Source organism: Lynx canadensis, chromosome B4 (assembly GCF_007474595.2).
Source record: "Lynx canadensis isolate LIC74 chromosome B4, mLynCan4.pri.v2, whole genome shotgun sequence".
NCBI lineage: Eukaryota > Metazoa > Chordata > Mammalia > Carnivora > Felidae > Lynx > Lynx canadensis.
This window is the reverse complement of record NC_044309.1, coordinates 109,769,643-109,788,284: the sequence shown is the minus strand read 5'-3', so window position 1 is coordinate 109,788,284 and position 18,642 is coordinate 109,769,643. Positions and strand designations below refer to the sequence as shown.

At 36.3% G+C, this 18,642-nt stretch overlaps 1 protein-coding gene across 1 annotated transcript in view; it reads left to right on the top strand.

The window, feature by feature from the left end:
* CEP290 (centrosomal protein 290) overlaps window positions 1–18,642 on the top strand; it is a 92,995-nt gene that overhangs the window by 73,561 nt on the left and 792 nt on the right. The window contains 12 exon segments of the mRNA XM_030323337.1: window positions 3,382–3,516; window positions 4,895–4,981; window positions 6,652–6,816; window positions 7,821–7,943; window positions 9,402–9,574; window positions 12,172–12,223; window positions 12,225–12,255; window positions 12,258–12,313; window positions 13,481–13,554; window positions 14,066–14,160; window positions 17,477–17,556; window positions 18,559–18,640. Coding sequence (XP_030179197.1) covers window positions 3,382–3,516; window positions 4,895–4,981; window positions 6,652–6,816; window positions 7,821–7,943; window positions 9,402–9,574; window positions 12,172–12,223; window positions 12,225–12,255; window positions 12,258–12,313; window positions 13,481–13,554; window positions 14,066–14,160; window positions 17,477–17,556; window positions 18,559–18,640 — 1,153 coding nt within the window.

The following is an 18,642-nucleotide window of genomic DNA, read 5'->3' as shown; positions in this document are numbered from 1 at the left end:
CATGAAAACAAGGAAGAGAATGAGCTAGGCAAGAATGTGAAAGGAAAGGGACACACAGCTGAAGATGTGAGTCACGACCACCACATGGATCCAGAAGGATCTGCCGGAGAAGACCGTGATTGTGCCACAGTTGCTGCTGCACTGACTGAGAGTGCTGAGGAGGAAGCACAGGCAAATTCTGAAACCGATGTACCAGTCCAGCCAAGAAATGAAGTGTCCCAGGTTTGAGTCCATGGCAGTCCTGTGTTTGTTTCTTATAGCAAGTGGTATACAGTATGTGGTGCAAATGGAAATCAGTTGCGTAGGATTTGTAAAAAAATATTAACTATTCATGAAGTGTGTATTAAGCTCTAATTGACGAGTTCCTATAAAAATTAATGGTTATGCATTTCTTATTGATTTTAGTACTCACTGTTTTACCACTGGTACTCACTTAAAAAGTGTTAGGTAACAGGATAACAAAAACCAGGCTCTTTAGAGGTGTGCATTTTGCCTTAGAAATTTCTAACTCAAGGTGCTCTGAAATCTCATCACAAACTTTTATTACAGTGAATAATATCAGTAAAATGTGTTAGGATACTGTGTGACATTATTTGGTCATCTTTTTGCCACATATTTATAACATACTTTTTATAATGAATAAAGGGAGTTTGCATGTGTTGCTGTCTATGTTGTATTAGGCTCGATGCTGAGGTATAATTTTCACATATTTGCAGAGTATTGTTTCAGTTTTACATGGGAAGCTTGGAGCATGAGTATCATCTCTAGTGATGCAGAACCAGGATCTAAACACAGGTCTAACTTCACAGTTGATGATCTCTCCATGTACACACTACTTTTGGTCAGTTTACAATGCAGTACAGACTAAGACATGTTTGTCTCCACTTGAAATCAAATAGAATATATCTTTTTTTTTCCCCTTATCCTTTCCACCTAGATATGCCAGTCACCTAAGTCCTAAACACATCAATAAAAACAAACATTTAAATCTTAAGAGAAAATGGGGGAGGGGGGGGCTGGTGCCTGGGTGGCTCAGTTGGTTAAGCATCCGACTCTTGATTTCTGCTTAGGTCATGATCTCATGTTTCATGGGATCAAGCCCTGCATCAGGCTCCACACTAACAGTGTGGAGCCTGTTTGGGATTCTCTCTCTCCCTCTCTCTCTGCCCCTCCCCCACTCTCTCAAAATAAATAAACATTTAAAAAAATAAAAATAAAGGTTAAGAAAACATGGATGAAAGTGACTTAATTCTTATTTCATATCTTTATCCAAGTTCATAATGCTTCTCTTTTTTCCCTTGATAAGTAACTGTAAAATTGAGGCTCCCACTGTGTTTCTTAACTCCCATCCACTAAGAATTTGGTTTCTAGCACTGTATTCCTTTCAACAGGATTCCTCTTCCATAAAAGAATTGGAAATCTCATAAAATTCATTATGCAAGAATTTTACTTATATTACTTTTACACAATACAGAGTTTCATTAGAATTTGTTTTCCAGAAATTGGACGATTTCAACTAATACTTTTTGTTTTTGAGAATTGTGGGGAAAAAAACAATCTGTATGTACTTACATAATTGCATCCATGTTTTAGGAGAATGTGTTAAAAAAAAAAATCCTCATGTGAGATCATCTGATAGAATTACTCTCTTCTGTGGTTGATAATTAGCAAATATTATGTCTGTCAATCAGTGGTACCCATAAGTGTTTATCACTTGTTAAATCGCTACCACAGACAGAAGAGATGAAGTGAGGGTGACAGAAGAATTCAGGGACAGGGCATTCATTACAGATTTCCATGTCTGAAGAGGCCTTAAAAATTACCCCATCTTGTGCCTTCATTGTAAGATGCAGAAACTGAGGACCTTGCAGGTGGCATGCTTTGCCTAGTGTTAGCTTAATAGTAGCAGAATCAGAATGGATACTTGGGTTATTTGACAGAGAATGAGCATAAGCATGGACATATTCCTGTGGTACAGACATTAACAAATATGTCTGTCTTTTGCACACAAAGAGATGCACACACATTCCTTTGAACAAAGACAAGTCAGGTTGGACACAGGCAGTGTTTCTGCCAGGGTTCTGCACCCTCAGGTCAGAATCAAATAGCCTAGAATTTCTTTACTTTTCTATATTCTATGTTTTAATGTCTTTAATTTCTTTTGCTTTTATTACCCAAGGGTAAATATATCGGAATATGAAGTATTTAACCTACTGCTAATTTAAAAGCTATTATAGAGTCATGGATATATTTGTATAACATTGCATTTTTTAAACTATAATGTCTTTGGAGTTATTGACTTGATAGCCCATCAAACCACAGAGAGAGAATGGGATGGGGGAGGAAAAACTAAAGCTATGCTGAGTACTTGCACAAAATGTTTCATATGATGCTCATAACAATCATAGGAGGTGGGTGGTTTTCTACCCCCTTTATAGAAAAAAAGAAATCAAGCACATATTTCTCTTTCAAATGACCTGTAGTTTAGAATGAGAAGTAAGAATGGACATAAATAATAGCCCAAGGTAGATTCGTGCCAAGAGAAATGCAATATAGTGTTACTGGATTTCAGAGGAGGAAGTTATTACTTGCACTTAAGGAACGAAGAAGAGCTTTCCGAAAGAGGAAAGAATTAAGGCACTTCTTTTTGGAGGTTTGTTAGTTTGCTAGGGCTATTGTAACAAAGCACCACAGATTTGGTGACCTGAAAAATTTATTCTCACAGTTCTGGAAGCCATGAGTCCAAAATCAAGGTATTGGCAGGGTTGATGACTCCTTTAACCTGTGAGGGAAGAATCTGTTCCAGGCCATTCTCCTTGGCTTGTAGATAGCCAGTTGTGCCCTCTTTACATTATCTTCTTTCTATGCTTATCTCTGTATCAAAATTTCCCTTTTTCATAAGAACACTACTCATACCGGGTTAGGGCCAACCCTAATGACCCTAACTTGAGTACCTCTGGAAAAGCCCTATATCCAAACAAGGTCACATTCTGAGGTACTGGGATTAGGACTTCAACGTATGAATTTTGGGGTGGGGTAGGATTTAGGGCATAATATAAACCATAACAAATAATAGTCATATTTTACTTTTGGACAGGAAAAATTAGCACAAATTAGTCTTAGAAGAGCATACATGTAGACATTATATGTGTGGATGTTTTTAGACATACTTCACTGTGCTGTCTATATTAAACTGTATTACCTTCTCTCCTGCAATTTTTATATTCTGACTTCTTTAGGGTCATTTTTTTTTTTTAGAGTTCTCTAATTTTTCATATTTTTTGAGGGAAAGTATAACCGTTTTAGGTTTTCTTATCCAATATGTCCTATATAACTTTATTACTAACATTTAAAAATATTCCTAACTTTATTTTCCTGAAGACTTCAGGAATAGAGTCAGATGAACACTGTCAAAGAGAACAAGAGCTTCAGAGGGAAAACTTAAAGCTGTCATCTGAAAATATTGAACTAAAATTTCAGCTTGAACAAGCAAATAAAGATTTGCCAAGATTAAAGGTAAATTTAATGTTCTTTAGTTAAGAAATCTAATACCTGAACACCTTTTCTCCCTCTTTGTATTAGTTTATGAAGATGCCAGAAACTCATATTCATAAAATATTATGGTAGTGGTATATTTTCTACATTTGTTCATGTAACAATTATTTATTGAAAGCCTACTTTGTTGTCAGGTACTCTTCTAGGTGCTGGGAAACAGCAATCAAAATATTTCTTGCACACATAGAATTTATATTCTAGTGGGAAAGGCTGATAATAAGTAATATGCAATATGTCAGCTGATGTTAAGTTGATGTTAAGTGGTAAGGAGAAAAGCATGGTTGATGTGAAAGGTGTGTGTGGTGGGGGGAGGGTTGGTTGGGACTGTATGGAATTGCTATTTAAAATAGGGTAATTAAGAAGGCTTTCTTAATAAAATATTTTATCAGAGAGCTAGGGCGGGAGGTTAGGAAGTGGGTCATACAAATACTGGAAAGAGAGTTCCAGACAACAGAAATAGCAAGTTCAAAGTCCTGAGGCCAAGTGGATGGTTGGTATATTTAAAAAACAATTATCACTCTTAATTAGGATATTTCTTTAAAAAAATTAAGTCTTTAAGCTTAAAAAATTAGGATAATTATCTCTTTTAGGAATTTTGTTTTGATGTTTATAAGAAGTTTATCTTCGGTTTTCCAAATCTCATCCTATTTATGGGAATCTCTTTTTCTTTTTGCTGGCTAATTGTTTCAGTTCTGTTTTCTAAACTGGAATATTAGCAGTCTGTTAATTCCACTGGTAATGATATAATTAAGTTATGTCCTGCTTTTAGAACACTTATTTTTACATTATTAGAACCCATACTATTAGATCAGCTGTTGCTCTCTACCATCTGGATAAGGATCTATATATGTCATTTATGGGGTGGTTAAAATCAGAGTTCTAAAACTGGAAGGGTGCCTGGGTGGCTCAGTCAGTTAAGTGTCCTACTCTTGATTTTGGCTCAGGTCATGATCTCACGGTTTGTGAGTTTGAGCCCCGCGTGGGTTCTGCACTGACCACGGGGAGCCTGCTTGGGATTCTTTCTCTCCCTCTCTCTCTGCCTCTCCTCCACTTGCATGCACATGCACATACACTCTCTCTCAAAATAAATAAACATTTACAAAAAAAACTACATTTATATAAAGGCAGTAATGTGGAAAATATTTCTTGAAATTTACATATAAAATATTCTTGTATCACTGCACTTCAACATATGTCTTAGTTCAAAGTCCTTATTGCTGTAGAGACCTTGTTCAATTAGGCTATATAGTTGAAGAAATTGATAGTTCAAATGAATTGTTTTCCTTTTCAGTGGCTATAGCTATGTTAAACTGTTAATGTGTTTGCTTTAATCTTTCAGAATCAAGTAAGAGATTTGAAGGAAATGTGTGAATTTCTTAAGAAAGAAAAAGCAGAAGTTGAGCGGAAACTTGGCCATGTTAGAGGGGTGAGTGTGTGAGAATATGACATATATTTGTGTTGATTTCAGCAGTGATAAGCTGGAAATGAAAAACAAAAAAAGTTTGGATACATCAAAACAGTAGTGATATACCTTTACTTACCTGTAGTCTTGGTTTTTATTCTGCAGATCTACAATGTAAAACATCATTAAGCTTTTCTTTGTGTTTCAAATTAATGTATTTTAACATTAACAAGCTGTAACATGTCACATATAACAAGCATTTTATTTCAACTGGACACCACATCATCTTTTTTCATTGCATTTCCCTTCACACCTTGAAAACCTTTAACTTCTAGGAATCTTCCTTCTGTTCATTAAGGTAACTACTCACTGCTCCTTGGTCCAATTCTAACATTTTGTGACTATTTTTTTTATGATTTCCATAGCAACTTCTTAGTATAATGCTCTGTAAATGTTTCCTAGGTTTTTTTATTCTTATGGTTTTCTTCTAATGTTATTTTGTATTCATTTTTTACAATGAATAAATGCTGTTTTTGAGGCCCAGGCCAAAGATTTAAAACCCCTGTTGTTTTCATGTTAGCAAGGGACACAGATAGAAGCAATCAATTTTAAAACTTATTCAAGTAATAACATTAAATATGTGACAGATTTGGTGAAAATACTGAGTTGTTATTAGAAAAAAGTATTCAGAACAAATATCTAGCTTGACAGGAACATTCATTTCATAAATAAAAACCTGGGGTACCTGGGTGGCTCAGTTGGTTAAGAATCCGACTTCCACTCAGGCCATGATCTCACAATTTATGAGTTTGAGCCCCCTGTCCGGCTCTGTGCTGACAGCTCAGAGCCTGGAGCCTGCTTCAGATTCTGTGTCTCCCTCTCTCTCTGCCCCTATCCTGCTTGAGCATACGCTCTCTCTCTATCTCTCTCTCTCTTTCTCTCTTCCCAAAAGTAAATAAACATTAATAATTTTTTAAATGGGTTAATTTGATTTTAATTATGATAGTATGTATTAAAATTATGTATTATAAGGTTATTCATTATATAGTGTGAATACTGACTAAAATGCAAAAAAAAAAAGCAGATTATTTTACTCAACTATTTATTTTATTTTAAAGCATAAGCAGTTGAACTTCCTAATTGGTGACCTATCTCTGTTGATAACTCTACACTAGGTTTTTTTAATTGCAGATGTCTCTTGTATTTATACTGGACAGAAACTGAATTTCTTAATCAGTGGCCATTGTTAGAAAATCACCTCTATTCTGCAATTCAAATTTGGTAACTCATGAGCTCTTTAATGACACAACTCTTCTTTTGTGGGTTTTTTTTTTTTTTTTCCCATGTAAAAAGAATTCTGGTATACTGGAAAGAACATTAGCTAAATCGAGTATTTAGGTTCTTAGCTTTATTCATTTGGAACAGACATCAAATTTAGAGTATTTAAGCTGTTACTCATTAGCTACATGACTAGGAATATCAAATTCTCTGAGTCTTGATTTGCTTGTATGTAAAGTAAGAATTATAATTCCTATTGCATAGGGTTATTGTAATGATAAATTGAATACAAGTTTTGGCTTCAAATGTTAGGAATCAGAAATGAATGTAATAATGAGTGTGTTATGTTGTTGGTGTTTGATATCATACTCTTTCAGATATTTGATTGAATAAAAAGTTAATATATTCTTTTGTAGTCTGGTAGAAGTGGAAAGACAATTCCAGAACTAGAAAAAACCATTGGTTTAATGAAAAAAGTAGTTGAAAAAGTCCAAAGGGAAAATGAACATTTGAAAAAAGCATCAGGAGTACTGACCAGTGAAAAAATGGCTAATATTGAGCTGGAAAATGAAAAGTTGAAGGTAATATATTGTCAAGTTGGCTAAAATACAGTGTATACAGTGTGCTCTTGTTTTGTGGTAGATTCCCATGATTCATCGCTTACACAACACCCAGTGCTTATCCCCACAAGTGCCTTCCTCAGTGCTCATCACCCATTTTCCCCTCTCCCCCTCTTCCCCCTCCCATCAACCATTTGTTCTCTGTATTTAAGAGTCTCTTATGGTTGCCTCCCTCCCTCTCTGTAACTGTTTTTTTACTTCCCTTCCACCATGGTCTTCTGTTAAGTTTCTCAGTGTGATAATTTGCATGGAATGTTTTCACCATTATAATTTCCATTTTCTTTTAAATTTTTTAAATGTTTATTCATTCTTGGGAGTAGGGGGGGGAGCAGGGGAGGGGCTGAGAGGGAGGAAGACACAGAATCCAAAGCAGGCTCCAGGCTCTGAGCTGTCAGCACAGAGCCCGACGCGGGGCTTGAACTCACAGACCCCGAGATCATGACCTGAGCCGAAGTCAGACGCCCAACTGACTGAGCCACTCAGGCACCCCAACATAATTTCCATGTTTTAAAGAAAATTTTTAAATATATTCCTGCTGTTTAAAACGGTTTTAAGAGATGCAGTAACTGTTTTACATATACAGAAAAACCTGTCGGAGACAAGGCCAAGAGAATTAGAGTAGCTCCACTCGGGCATTTTATTATTTCAAGACCAATGGTTCTCACTCTGGCATTCTCACTCACTAGTGTCTATTTTCAAATATGCAGGTGCCTAAGCCCCCAAGCCTGACATTGATTAGATTCTTTTGGGGTGGGTCCTACCATAGGTGTTGTGATTTTAAGTCATCAGCTCATTCTAATGTGTAGCCAAGGTTGGGAACCTCTGCTCTAGATGACCAGTATGAAAGGGAAAACTTTAATTCTATCAAAAATAATCTCTAAAACTGTTATGGATTAAATTTTACGAGTTTATAGGATCGTCTTTTATTTCCTTGTTCCGATAATGTGTAATTTATCTTTTACTAGGCTGAATTAGAAAAACTTAAAGTTCATCTTGGACGTCAGTTGAGCATGCACTATGAATCCAAGACCAAAGGCACAGAGAAAATTGTTGCTGAAAATGAAAGACTTCGTAAAGAACTTAAAAAAGTATGACTTTCTTTACTGATTATAATTACTTTTTTATCTTAAGTAATATATCTTTGAAAAAGTGAATGAAAAATTTGATGAGAATGTCTATTCAAAGTAGATATTCAGAGACTTAGGAATTGTATCTTTTTGGCTGCCATCCTTTCACTATGAGGAACATTGAAAATACAAAAATTAAGAAGCAGTATAATGTAGATGCCACATGTCTGGGAGTCAAATCCTAGCTCTATTACTAACTGGCTGTGGAAACAAGGACAAGCTACCACCCCCTCTCTAATGCTCAATTTCCTCGTCTATGAAGTTGGGAATCATAAATATCTCTTTCACAGAGCTGCTGTGGGACTTAAGTGAGTTAATATTTGTGCACATGGCCTAGAATAATGATTGGTATAGAGTAAGGAATATATGAAACGGTTATGTTAAATAGTAAGATCCCTTTCTATTTAAGTCGTAAAATATATTCCTTGCCCCAGACAACTAGGTGTTGTTATTTATATGGATGATTCAGTGAATAAACTGAAATTGAGATTTTTAAACTGGTTACAATAGTATCTGAATATATTGTGAGGCCGTAGTGGTAGTGTGCTTTGCATGGATGTTTACTAGTGGAAATAATTTATGATACTTACACATAGTTTGTGCTCATAGCTAGGTCTCTCAAATATTGGTCAAAACAAAACCTCTTTTAAGTGTGTTAAGACATTATCCCATTATTCTATAAATACTATGACAAATGTAAAGTAACCAAACGACAAATTTATTGTTTTTATTTTTTTTAATGTTTTTTTTTATTTTGAGAGAGAGAGAGAGAGAGAGAAAAAGCACGAGTGGGGAGGAGCCAAGAGCGAGGGAGACACAGAATCTGAAGCAGGTCCAGGCTCTGAGCCATCAGCCCAGAGCCTGATTTGGGGCTCAACTCACAAAACATGAGATCATGACCTGAGCCAAAGTCGATGCTTAACTGACTGAGCCACACAGACACACCAAAAATGACAAACTTAAAGCAACCGCTAGAGTAAAACACTTGCAAATATATTTTTTTAATGTTTATTTATTTATTGTGAGAAAGAGTACAGGTGCATGAGTGCGGGAGGGGCAGAGAGAGAGAGGGAGAGAATCACAAGCAGGCTTTGCACTGAAAGTGGGGCTCGATCTTAACAAATCGTGAGCTCGTGACCTGAGCCAAAATCAAGAGTTGGACGCTTAAGTGACTGAGCTACCCCATGTGCCCACAAATGTATTTTTCTAACCTGGTTTACATCATCTGTTGTTCTAATTATTATGATCATACTGCTGTTTTAGAGTAAAGGAAACATTGGATTTTTATTAGAATTTTAATCAGCGTTTAGAGCTCCAGGTTACTTTTGTTTTCTAATTTGTGGTGGTAATTTTGAATATATTGCATCTATGAGAACAGTATTGTTTTGTCATCATGTACTAATTAGCCTTTAATGATAGGAGACTGAAGCTGCAGAGAAATTGCGGATAGCTAAGAATAATTTAGAGATATTAAATGAGAAGATGACAGTTCAACTAGAAGAGACTGGCAAGAGATTACAGTTGGCAGAAAGTAGAGGTCCACAGCTTGAAGGTGCTGACAGCAAGAGCTGGAAATCAATTGTTGTTACAAGGTAGGAACAAATAATTTATCATTTGCACAAAGTTTAATCAGTTCCAATGCTGCCTTTATTGTTTCAAAAGAATAGGACACCACTCTGATTAATTTAGTTCTTTCCTGATGAACTATTTGGTTGTTTGCTTTAATAGGATACTTTTGGCAGTGCTAGGACAGAAAAAAAAAAAGTGTTTTTTCTTCCTTCAAACATTTAATGAATGTGGGTGGCAGGATATGGACACACTGGGGCTGGGGCTGGGCTGAGGGTGTTGGAGCTGGGTCCTTGGTTCCTAACACAGTACTGAGAGCGCTCAGAATCCACTCCCCCACTTCCCAGTTCTCTCTTAACTCTGTGAGTAGGCTAGTGTGAGGGGGTAAAAGGAAATAATAAAGGGGTCTCTTTTGTCTGCTTGGACCCCAGCTGAGGTGCTCAACCACCGACTCTATCCAGTAGAGTTCTTGGTTGGTCCTTTATTTCCTTCTACAATCACACGTAGACTCAGAAGGGATTTTGAGTTACTTTGAGATTTTTTAAGCAGATAATATACTCAGTACATACTACATGCCACACACTCTGCTTTACGTTAGATGGATCTCTAAAAGGCCGACTTTGTCTGGTTCCTGTGGAACCAGGTGGTTTCCATGACTTTGGAATACCTAATTCTCACTGTGACCGTAAATAAATTACATCTCTTCTGTGAGTTCAAGTTTTGTTGTTGTTTTTTTTGATCTATAGAGATGGTCGTCTGTCTTTCCTTTTCTGAAAAGGGTTCTGTGAAGCTACAGAAAAGATTATTAATGTGAAAAGGGTTTATAAGCATTTGAGAGGGGTGATACTTAACCATAATTGAAGAGGACTTTGCCTTATACATAATTCGTGTGTTTTTAATCTGTGCACTGTACAGGTAACTGAGCACTGGGTGAGGCCTTCAGTAAACTCCTGAAAAAGTTATGTAAATTATGTAGAATCCACTTGACAGAGTGAAGGCTAATCCTGTCTGATCCTTGACCTCAAGAACCTCCCTAATGCAAAAGAAAAAAAAAAAAAAACAAAACTTGTTTAAGATCTGCAGCTGCGGGGCGCCTGGGTGGCGCAGTCGGTTAAGCGTCCGACTTCAGCCAGGTCACGATCTCGCGGTCCATGGGTTCGAGCCCCGCGTCAGGCTCTGGGCTGATGGCTCAGAGCCTGGAGCCTGTTTCCCATTCTGTGTCTCCCTCTCTCTCTCTGCCCCTCCCCTGTTCATGCTCTGTCTCTCTCTGTCCCAAAAATAAATAACGTTGAAAAAAAAAATTAAAAAAAAAAAAAAAAAAGATCTGCAGCTGGGATTATACACCCACCTCAGTAAAGTGTTTAGAGATCTCTTCTGGGACCCTTGACACATTAGATCTCTTCCATGCTGCAGTCTTCATAGATGTTCTATTTACTCAACAGACCAATGCCATCTGTTGTCATCAGTCTTTATACTGACTGCTCAGACAGGCCGGGTGATGCCACAGCTATTATATATGGGGTGATCAGAGATTGGGTGGCACTTGAGCAGAGAATTGAATGAAGAGAAGGAGTAAGTTTCTGGTATTTCATCCCTTCTGTGGAGTCTGTCAGGTTAAGAACACTCCTCTCTGATCATGGTTTCTCAGATTTACCAAAAACTATTTGAGGGGCGCCTGGGTGGCTCAGTCGGTTAAGCGTCTGACTTTGGCTCAGGTCATGATCTCACGGTTAGTGAGTTCAAGCCTCGCGTCGGGCTCTGTGCTGACAGCTCAGAGCCTGGAGCTTGCTTCAGATTCTGTGTCTTATTCTCTCTGCCCCTCCCAACTTGTGCTCTGTCTCTCAAAAATAAATAAATGTAAAAAACAAAAACAAAACCATTTGAATGTATTGAAATAATAATTTCTGTTCCTTGTAATGTCCTTACCTGATTTTGTTGCCAAAGCATTCTTTTTCTTTCTGTGGGAAACTTTGAATATTATAAGCATTGTCTCCCTTTAAGGTGGTATGATATGTTTTTAAAATCATTTTGGCTCAATGTTTTAAAATTTCCTTTTGGAGTCTAGATTTTTTTAAATTATTGGTCATTTCTTTAAAGGTTACAGATCTATTCAGATTTTGTCATATGCCATTTTCTCACCCATGCTTTTGCGTATTTTTCCTCTCCCAATAGTGTCCTTTTGGTTTTGCTCTACCTGGGTACCTTTTTTTGTATGCTTCTATGCAGGTATACATATAGATGTATGAACTGCTTAGTTTGTGATCTTTAAGTATATTTCTGAGACTACCCAATAATACAGAATTTGATAATCTGATGAATTGCAGTTTTTTGGTTTGTGACTGAAAAAAAAAAAAACTAATTGTAATCTCTTTGCTAGTGATCAAACAGGCTCCATCCTTGTTTATAACCTCGGGAAAACACCTAAATCCTCTATTTAATTGGCTTGTTAATTAGGGGTACTTATCCCTTGTTGTCACCTAATGCTAAGTAAATATGCAGCAGTAAAAGATTTGAATAGAAGAAGCAGTGTAAGATACTCTGTTATTTTTAGTGCAATGACTTGAACTGGCTTTTAAATCAATGAATTATTTCCATGTCTACACTATTTTTTCTTTACTTTTAGAATGTATGAAACCAAGCTGAAAGAATTGGAAACTGACATTGCCAAAAAAAACGCAAAACCTTACTGATCTTAAACAGCTTGTAAAACAGCAACAGAGAGGGAACAAAAAGCTAAGAAATACACTGAAGACCTTGAGCAACAAGCAAGTAATTTTTCTTTATGAGAAAATAATGCATTTCATCTCAAGCCACTTCTTGGCATTATCTTATGTATATAAAAAATGAACTCTTGGGGCAACTGGGTGGCTCAGTTGGTTAAGTGCCTGACTTCATCTCAGGTCATGGTCTTGCAGTTCGTGAATTCAAGCCCTGCATGGAGCTTCTGCTGTCGGTGCAGAGCCCGGCTTCAGATCCTCTGTTCCCCCTTCTCCCTGCCCCTCGCCTGCTCAAGCTCTCTCAAAAATAAGCATTTAAAAAAAAATTTTTTTAATGGAACTCTTAATTCCTCCCCTAGAAGGCCCCTCTTAAGTGAATGGCACCATCACTCAAACCATTTGTTTAAGCCAAAAGCCTTACATTATCAATTCCTTCTTTCGCACCCCATCTTTGTCATTAAATAACATCAGCTCTTATTTTCAAAATAGATCTCAAATTTGACGTCTCCACACCTCCAACACTGTCAGTCTAAGCTATTCTCTCACATGTGAACTGTTACAATTTCCTAACTGGCCTCCCTGCTTCCACTCTTGCCTTGTTTCACTTTGTCCCTATTCCTGATCTCTTCTCCACATAGCTGAAGAGTCAGCCGTTTAAGTATAAAGAAAATCCTAGCACCCTGTCCTCAGAGTCTTCTGGTGGTTCCCCATTACCCCAGAGTAAAATTCTAAAGTACTCTGCATAGCCTATAAGGACCTATGTGGTCCGGCACCTGGTTTCCTTTCTAGCCTCATCTTTGCTTTCCCTCATTCACACTGACCTTCAAGTCCTTTGAATTGGCCAAACTCAAGCTTTGGGATCTTGCACTTGTTTGCCTCTGTACCGAAATATTTCATAGCCCCCTAGATCTCTGATAAAACAGAGGCTCCTCAGACCTTCCTTAGCCCTTCATCTACCTTCCATGGCTCTCCATCCTCTTACCCTGAGTTATTCTTCTTGATAGTCCTTCCTTCCTCTGGCACATTACTGTATCCTCAGTACCTGGGCAAGCAGTACTCAGTAATTATCGAATGATTAGTGAATAGAACCCCATAGATAAGTGCTCATATGTGCTTTTGGAAAGCCCCACATTCAAGATGCTTTACTGAAAATATGTATCGTTCTAAAACTCTAGTTCCACATCAAACTTTGCTCTCTTTTTATTGTGCCCAAAGATTGAGATTCTCAAACATGTTCCTGAAGATGCTGAGACAGAGCAGAGCCTTCAACGGACGCTTCAAGTTCTAAGGTACATTATGTGTTCATATGACTACCATTAAAAAAAAAAAAATCTTTTGATATAACCAGGTTTGCTATATCTAGAGATTAGGATTTTTCAAACTTGATGCCTAACAGGCTTATCAGTCTTATTTCATCCTTCTAATGCCAATTACTCTTTTACATAATAGATGCTGAAAAAAAAAAAAAAACAGGGTCAACCAGATCCTAATTTGCCCAGAGGCAAATATTAATTAATGAAAAAAAAATGATTTACTTTCCGATTCTGTGTGGAATACTCCCATGAGGTTCCTCCAACAGGAAAACTCTTAAAAATGATATCAGATCAGACTTTACAAAACATAAAGAATTTTCATTTTCTGACCTCATACAGTAGTGAGAGTAAATGAATAATGTTTACCTTTATAACTATCAGCAAGTTTAAGCAATGCACATCACACAGTTTATAAGAAATACTTGTATTTTATGAAGCAATGTCCTGGTTTTTGTTATTGTTTTAATACATAATCATTGTGTTCTAGATTAGCTAATAGACAGCTGGAAAAAGAAAAGGCAGAATTAATCCATCAGTTAGAAGTTAACAAAGACCAAAGTGGAGCTGAAAGCACCATATCTGGTAAAGTATTTTATAACATACTTATAGCATGTGTGCTAACCCAAGTGTTTTAATTAGGGTTTGTCTTTTTTATTTATTCAGATTTTTGATGACTGTCTCGTATAAAGTCAAATCGCTGAACAGGTTTTTAGAGCTCTTTGCTTCTTGCAACAATAATGTTTCCTATTGAGTCCTTTAAGTTGTTTATAATATTGAGTAGCAGGTGCTCAAGTGTTTTTCCTCTTTGTGTTCCATATGGTGTTAACATTTAATCATGATACAATGCTAAGCAATGAATACTAGGTCTCCTTGATTCCATTTTCTAAGTATAGGCCCTTTTAAACCCTCTGAACGTTATCTTCTAAATGTTGTCATCTTATTAACTTAAATTAACTACATATAGTAAACATTGCCTATATTTTTTTATCCTTTTACAAAGTAAAACAAAGTCTAGCCTTCTACATGCTTCTATTCAGAAGTGATTAATCATTTACTGCTGTGTGCATATGTATACATATATGCATATGTGCATTATGTATACATACACACACAATTAATGGTTGATCCTCATTATTTTCAGATTCTGTATTTGTGAATTCAGCCACTCACTAAAATTTACTTGTAACCCCCAAAACCAGTACTCCTGGTGCTTTTGCAGATACACAGCACTGAAAAATTTAACTTTGACCCGTGTTTTTCAGATGAGATGCAACAAAATGAAAGCTCTGCATTCTTATTTCAGCTCTCATATAGATGAGAGACAGTACGAGGTTATGGAGACAGTATGAGACAGTACAGCATAGGGTGATAAACTGGTTCTGGAGCCAGTTGGACAGGGTTTAAATCCCAATTCTGACACTATGGGGCAGCCTCAGAAGAATCACTTGATACTTCTGAATTTTTTTCTGAACAATTTTTTTTAAAACACAACAGAATTGACCAGGGGCGCTCAGTCAGCCACTGGGTGGCTCAGTTGAGCATCTGACTTCAGCTCAGGTCATGATCTCGCGGTCCGTGATTTGAGCCCCGCATCGGGCTTTGGGCTTGACAGCTAAGAGCCTGGTGTCTGTTTGGATTCTTTGTCTCCCTCTCTCTCTGCACCTCCCCCACTAGCACTCTGTCTCTCTCTCTCAAAAATAAACATTAAAAAAAAAAAAAAATTGACCAGGATGAGTTGTTTCCAGGATTTAAAATTTTAATCTACGTGAGATCGGAGTATGTATATGTATGTACGTTTTCCCTAGGAGTAACAGTTTAATATTCACTAATTCATTGTTCACGTTGACTTTTTAGAACATCACTGTAAACAAGAATCATTTGTTCATTATGTATATTTGATAGCCTGATGGAAATGGCAAATTCTGTTCCAAAGGATTATACCAATTTATATCTGAACAATCTTGGGTTATTTCATACAGCTTTTCAGTATTCCACCACATATTCTTGTTACTACTGTGTATGAGCTATCATGTAGGAGTTGTACCAGACACTATGCTAAGTGCTTTAACAAGGATTTCATAACTTTGATAACCCTGTGTGGTGGGTACCATTGTCTTCATTTCACCTGTGATCTTTACCTTAAGAGGCTACACGGTCACAACAGCTAGAAAGTGAGAGAAGTAGGATGAAACCTAAATCTGAAACTCCAAAGCCCCTCACTATTCTCTGCTATTGATGACAGAAACTGTATTACTGCCAAGAAGCAACTAAAAATAGTCAAGTCAGTCTCTCTCAACAGGATCTCTTAAATTTTTTTTTAATGTTTATTTTTGAGAAAGAGCATGAGCAGGAAGAAGGGCTGAGAGAGGAGACACCAGAATCTGAAGCAGGGCTGTAGGCTGAGCGGTCAGCACAGAGCCCAGTGTGGGGCTCAAACCCACAAGCTGTAGGATCGTGACCTGAGCCGAAGCTGGACATTTACCCGACAAGCCACCCAGGTTCCCCACAACAGGATCTCTTATCGCAGCCAGCTTAGTGTACTAGACTAGCACAGTACCAAAGACTTGTTAATACTGTTGACATTAGGCTAGTTCTCTCTAAACCTCACTTTCCTGAGAGGAAATTTCTGAACCCTATATTCTTCATCTATTTAAAGAAGATAGAGAAGGATACCTGTTATATTTCAAAGACTGTTAAGGTTCAAAATCAAACCAAAACTGTCTTGGCAATCCTAAAGCACTATTTAAATACAAAGTAGCAACAGAAATATGTGGGAGAATAGTGAAAAAGTTGTATGAAATAGTCAAGTATTGTTATTAATTGGTATATCCTTTAGAACAGAATTCACCATTTCTATCAAGCTATCAAATATCATTAAGCTAACTTTCAGGAAGTGCTATACATATAATCACTTTTGCTGCACTATTACTAATCTTTGTAACATATAGCATCCCAGTGATTAAGAACCAACTCTAAAAAAAATCATTAGCACTTTCTACAAAGGTGAGTGAAATTTTGAAAAATATTTTGCTCTGCTTTCCAATTAATATGGTTCTGCTAACTCTATTCCCAAAGGAAAGGATGAGGAAAATATTTCCTGTCTTCAACTTATGATTAGGGGACCATTCCAAATGATCCTTAATAGAATATGCTTCCTATCTCATTCATGAAAATGTCAACTGCCCATTATATTTCAACTTGAGCATTACTTTTAAAATTTTAACCCTTCAATGGCTGCAAAATATGACCTATGTAGTGTTTAAAGAAAATGGTTCTAGCAAAGAGGGCAATTAAGTAAATCCTACATGTCCACTGATTCTCACTATAAAATTAGAGATATGTTAACTCAGGTGAGGGGGGTGTAAGAATCTAATAAATTAAAGCCTTTGTGCTCTATTTGTGTACTTAATGTTTTCCAACCACGGTATTTAGGGTGTATTATTCCACACTGCCTACCAAGTTTTTCACGTAGTAATTACACAGTAAATGTGTATTGACCGATACGGAACAGCCAGTACTGTTGGATATCGGGAGCCTTGGCCGATACCCAACTTGGGTTAGAGCCCCTTCCCTAACAACAGTCTACTTACTCTTTGGCTGTACTTTGAGTACCTAACATTTTCCTGCTCTATATTTTTTCTCTGGAAAATAATTTCTCCCATGTAAAAATTAACTGATTCTACACAGTTAATACCTAGCATATTCCTTTTCTCTTGGTCTGCTACAGAATTACCTGAGAGGTATCATTACAGTATTCACATCCTGAAAAGTGTTCCAGTCATAAAACGCCATATTTTTCCAGGTTCTGGTTTCATCAGTTTTCTACTTATGTTCTCTAAAATAAATCCTGTTGTCAGACTGGGGAAAGTGAGTCTAATTTTTATAATTTTTTTGGCAGATCTTGATCAACTAACAGAAAAAGGTAAAGAGTTAGAGACACAGCTCAAAACCTCAGATATAGAAAAGCAGTATTTGAAGGTAATTAATTTTATCAATTATATTATAAATGTTTTGTGAAAAAAGCTGTTAAAAACAATTTTTATGAACACTATGAGTTTTAAGTATGCATCCTAAAAACTCCTGGGGTTACATAATATACTTAATATTTTGACCTTAACATTTCAGAGTTCATTATATTTATCGATGTTAAAAATACTGAAGAGCTACAAAAAAAAAAAAAAAAAAAAAACAGACAAAACAAATAGGATTAAGAGTAAATTTATTTTTAATTTTCACAAATATAGCTCATTATTTTAATATATTTTCTTAAGTTTTGGGTCACACTGGGAACAGTGCCTTTTATTTCACTTTTGAAATTCTTTTCAAGAATAGCTCCCTTAAAGAAGATACTTGCTATGCTTTATCTCTTAAAGAATCTATAAACAGAACGAGAGAGCATGAATTGGAGAATTAACTAGTAATCACTGGCCTATTCTAAAATGGTCACTAAAGTTCAAATGGTCCCTTACCAGAGGCTATTATCCAGGTAGAAGTTCTAGAGTTTCCTAATCCTAAATATATATAAACACACACATACACATATATATGAAGTCGACTATTAAAAAAATAGGTATTTGTAAAAATATAAATGAAGCCTAAACCAAAGAATCTTAACCAACATAACTTGTGTAGTGAATAGCCAAGTCTTTGATTACCTCAGTGAGAGTATCTGATATGCTTCTGGATAAAGATTAAATATCCACCCCCTACACACACAATTTAAGAACTGATAAATTCCAAAGACTAGGACATAATTTACAGAACAGTTTGATTTGCCAGTTAACAAGTTTGTTACTTAAAACCTTGTACAGTGATACCTTATTAACAGAATCCTAAGAAAATACTTCTGCCTATATAGTTTCTATTTGATTATTCAAGTTACTTTGGATTTTATGTTTGCAATTACATCTCTTTATTTCAAACCTAAAGAATGTATTTTATTCCTACCTATACCTTTTAAAGTTATCATGTTTCTATTAGGAGGAAATAAAAAAGCTGAAAAAAGAACTGGAAAACTTTGATCCTTCATTTTTTGAAGAAATTGAAGATCTGAAGTATAATTAT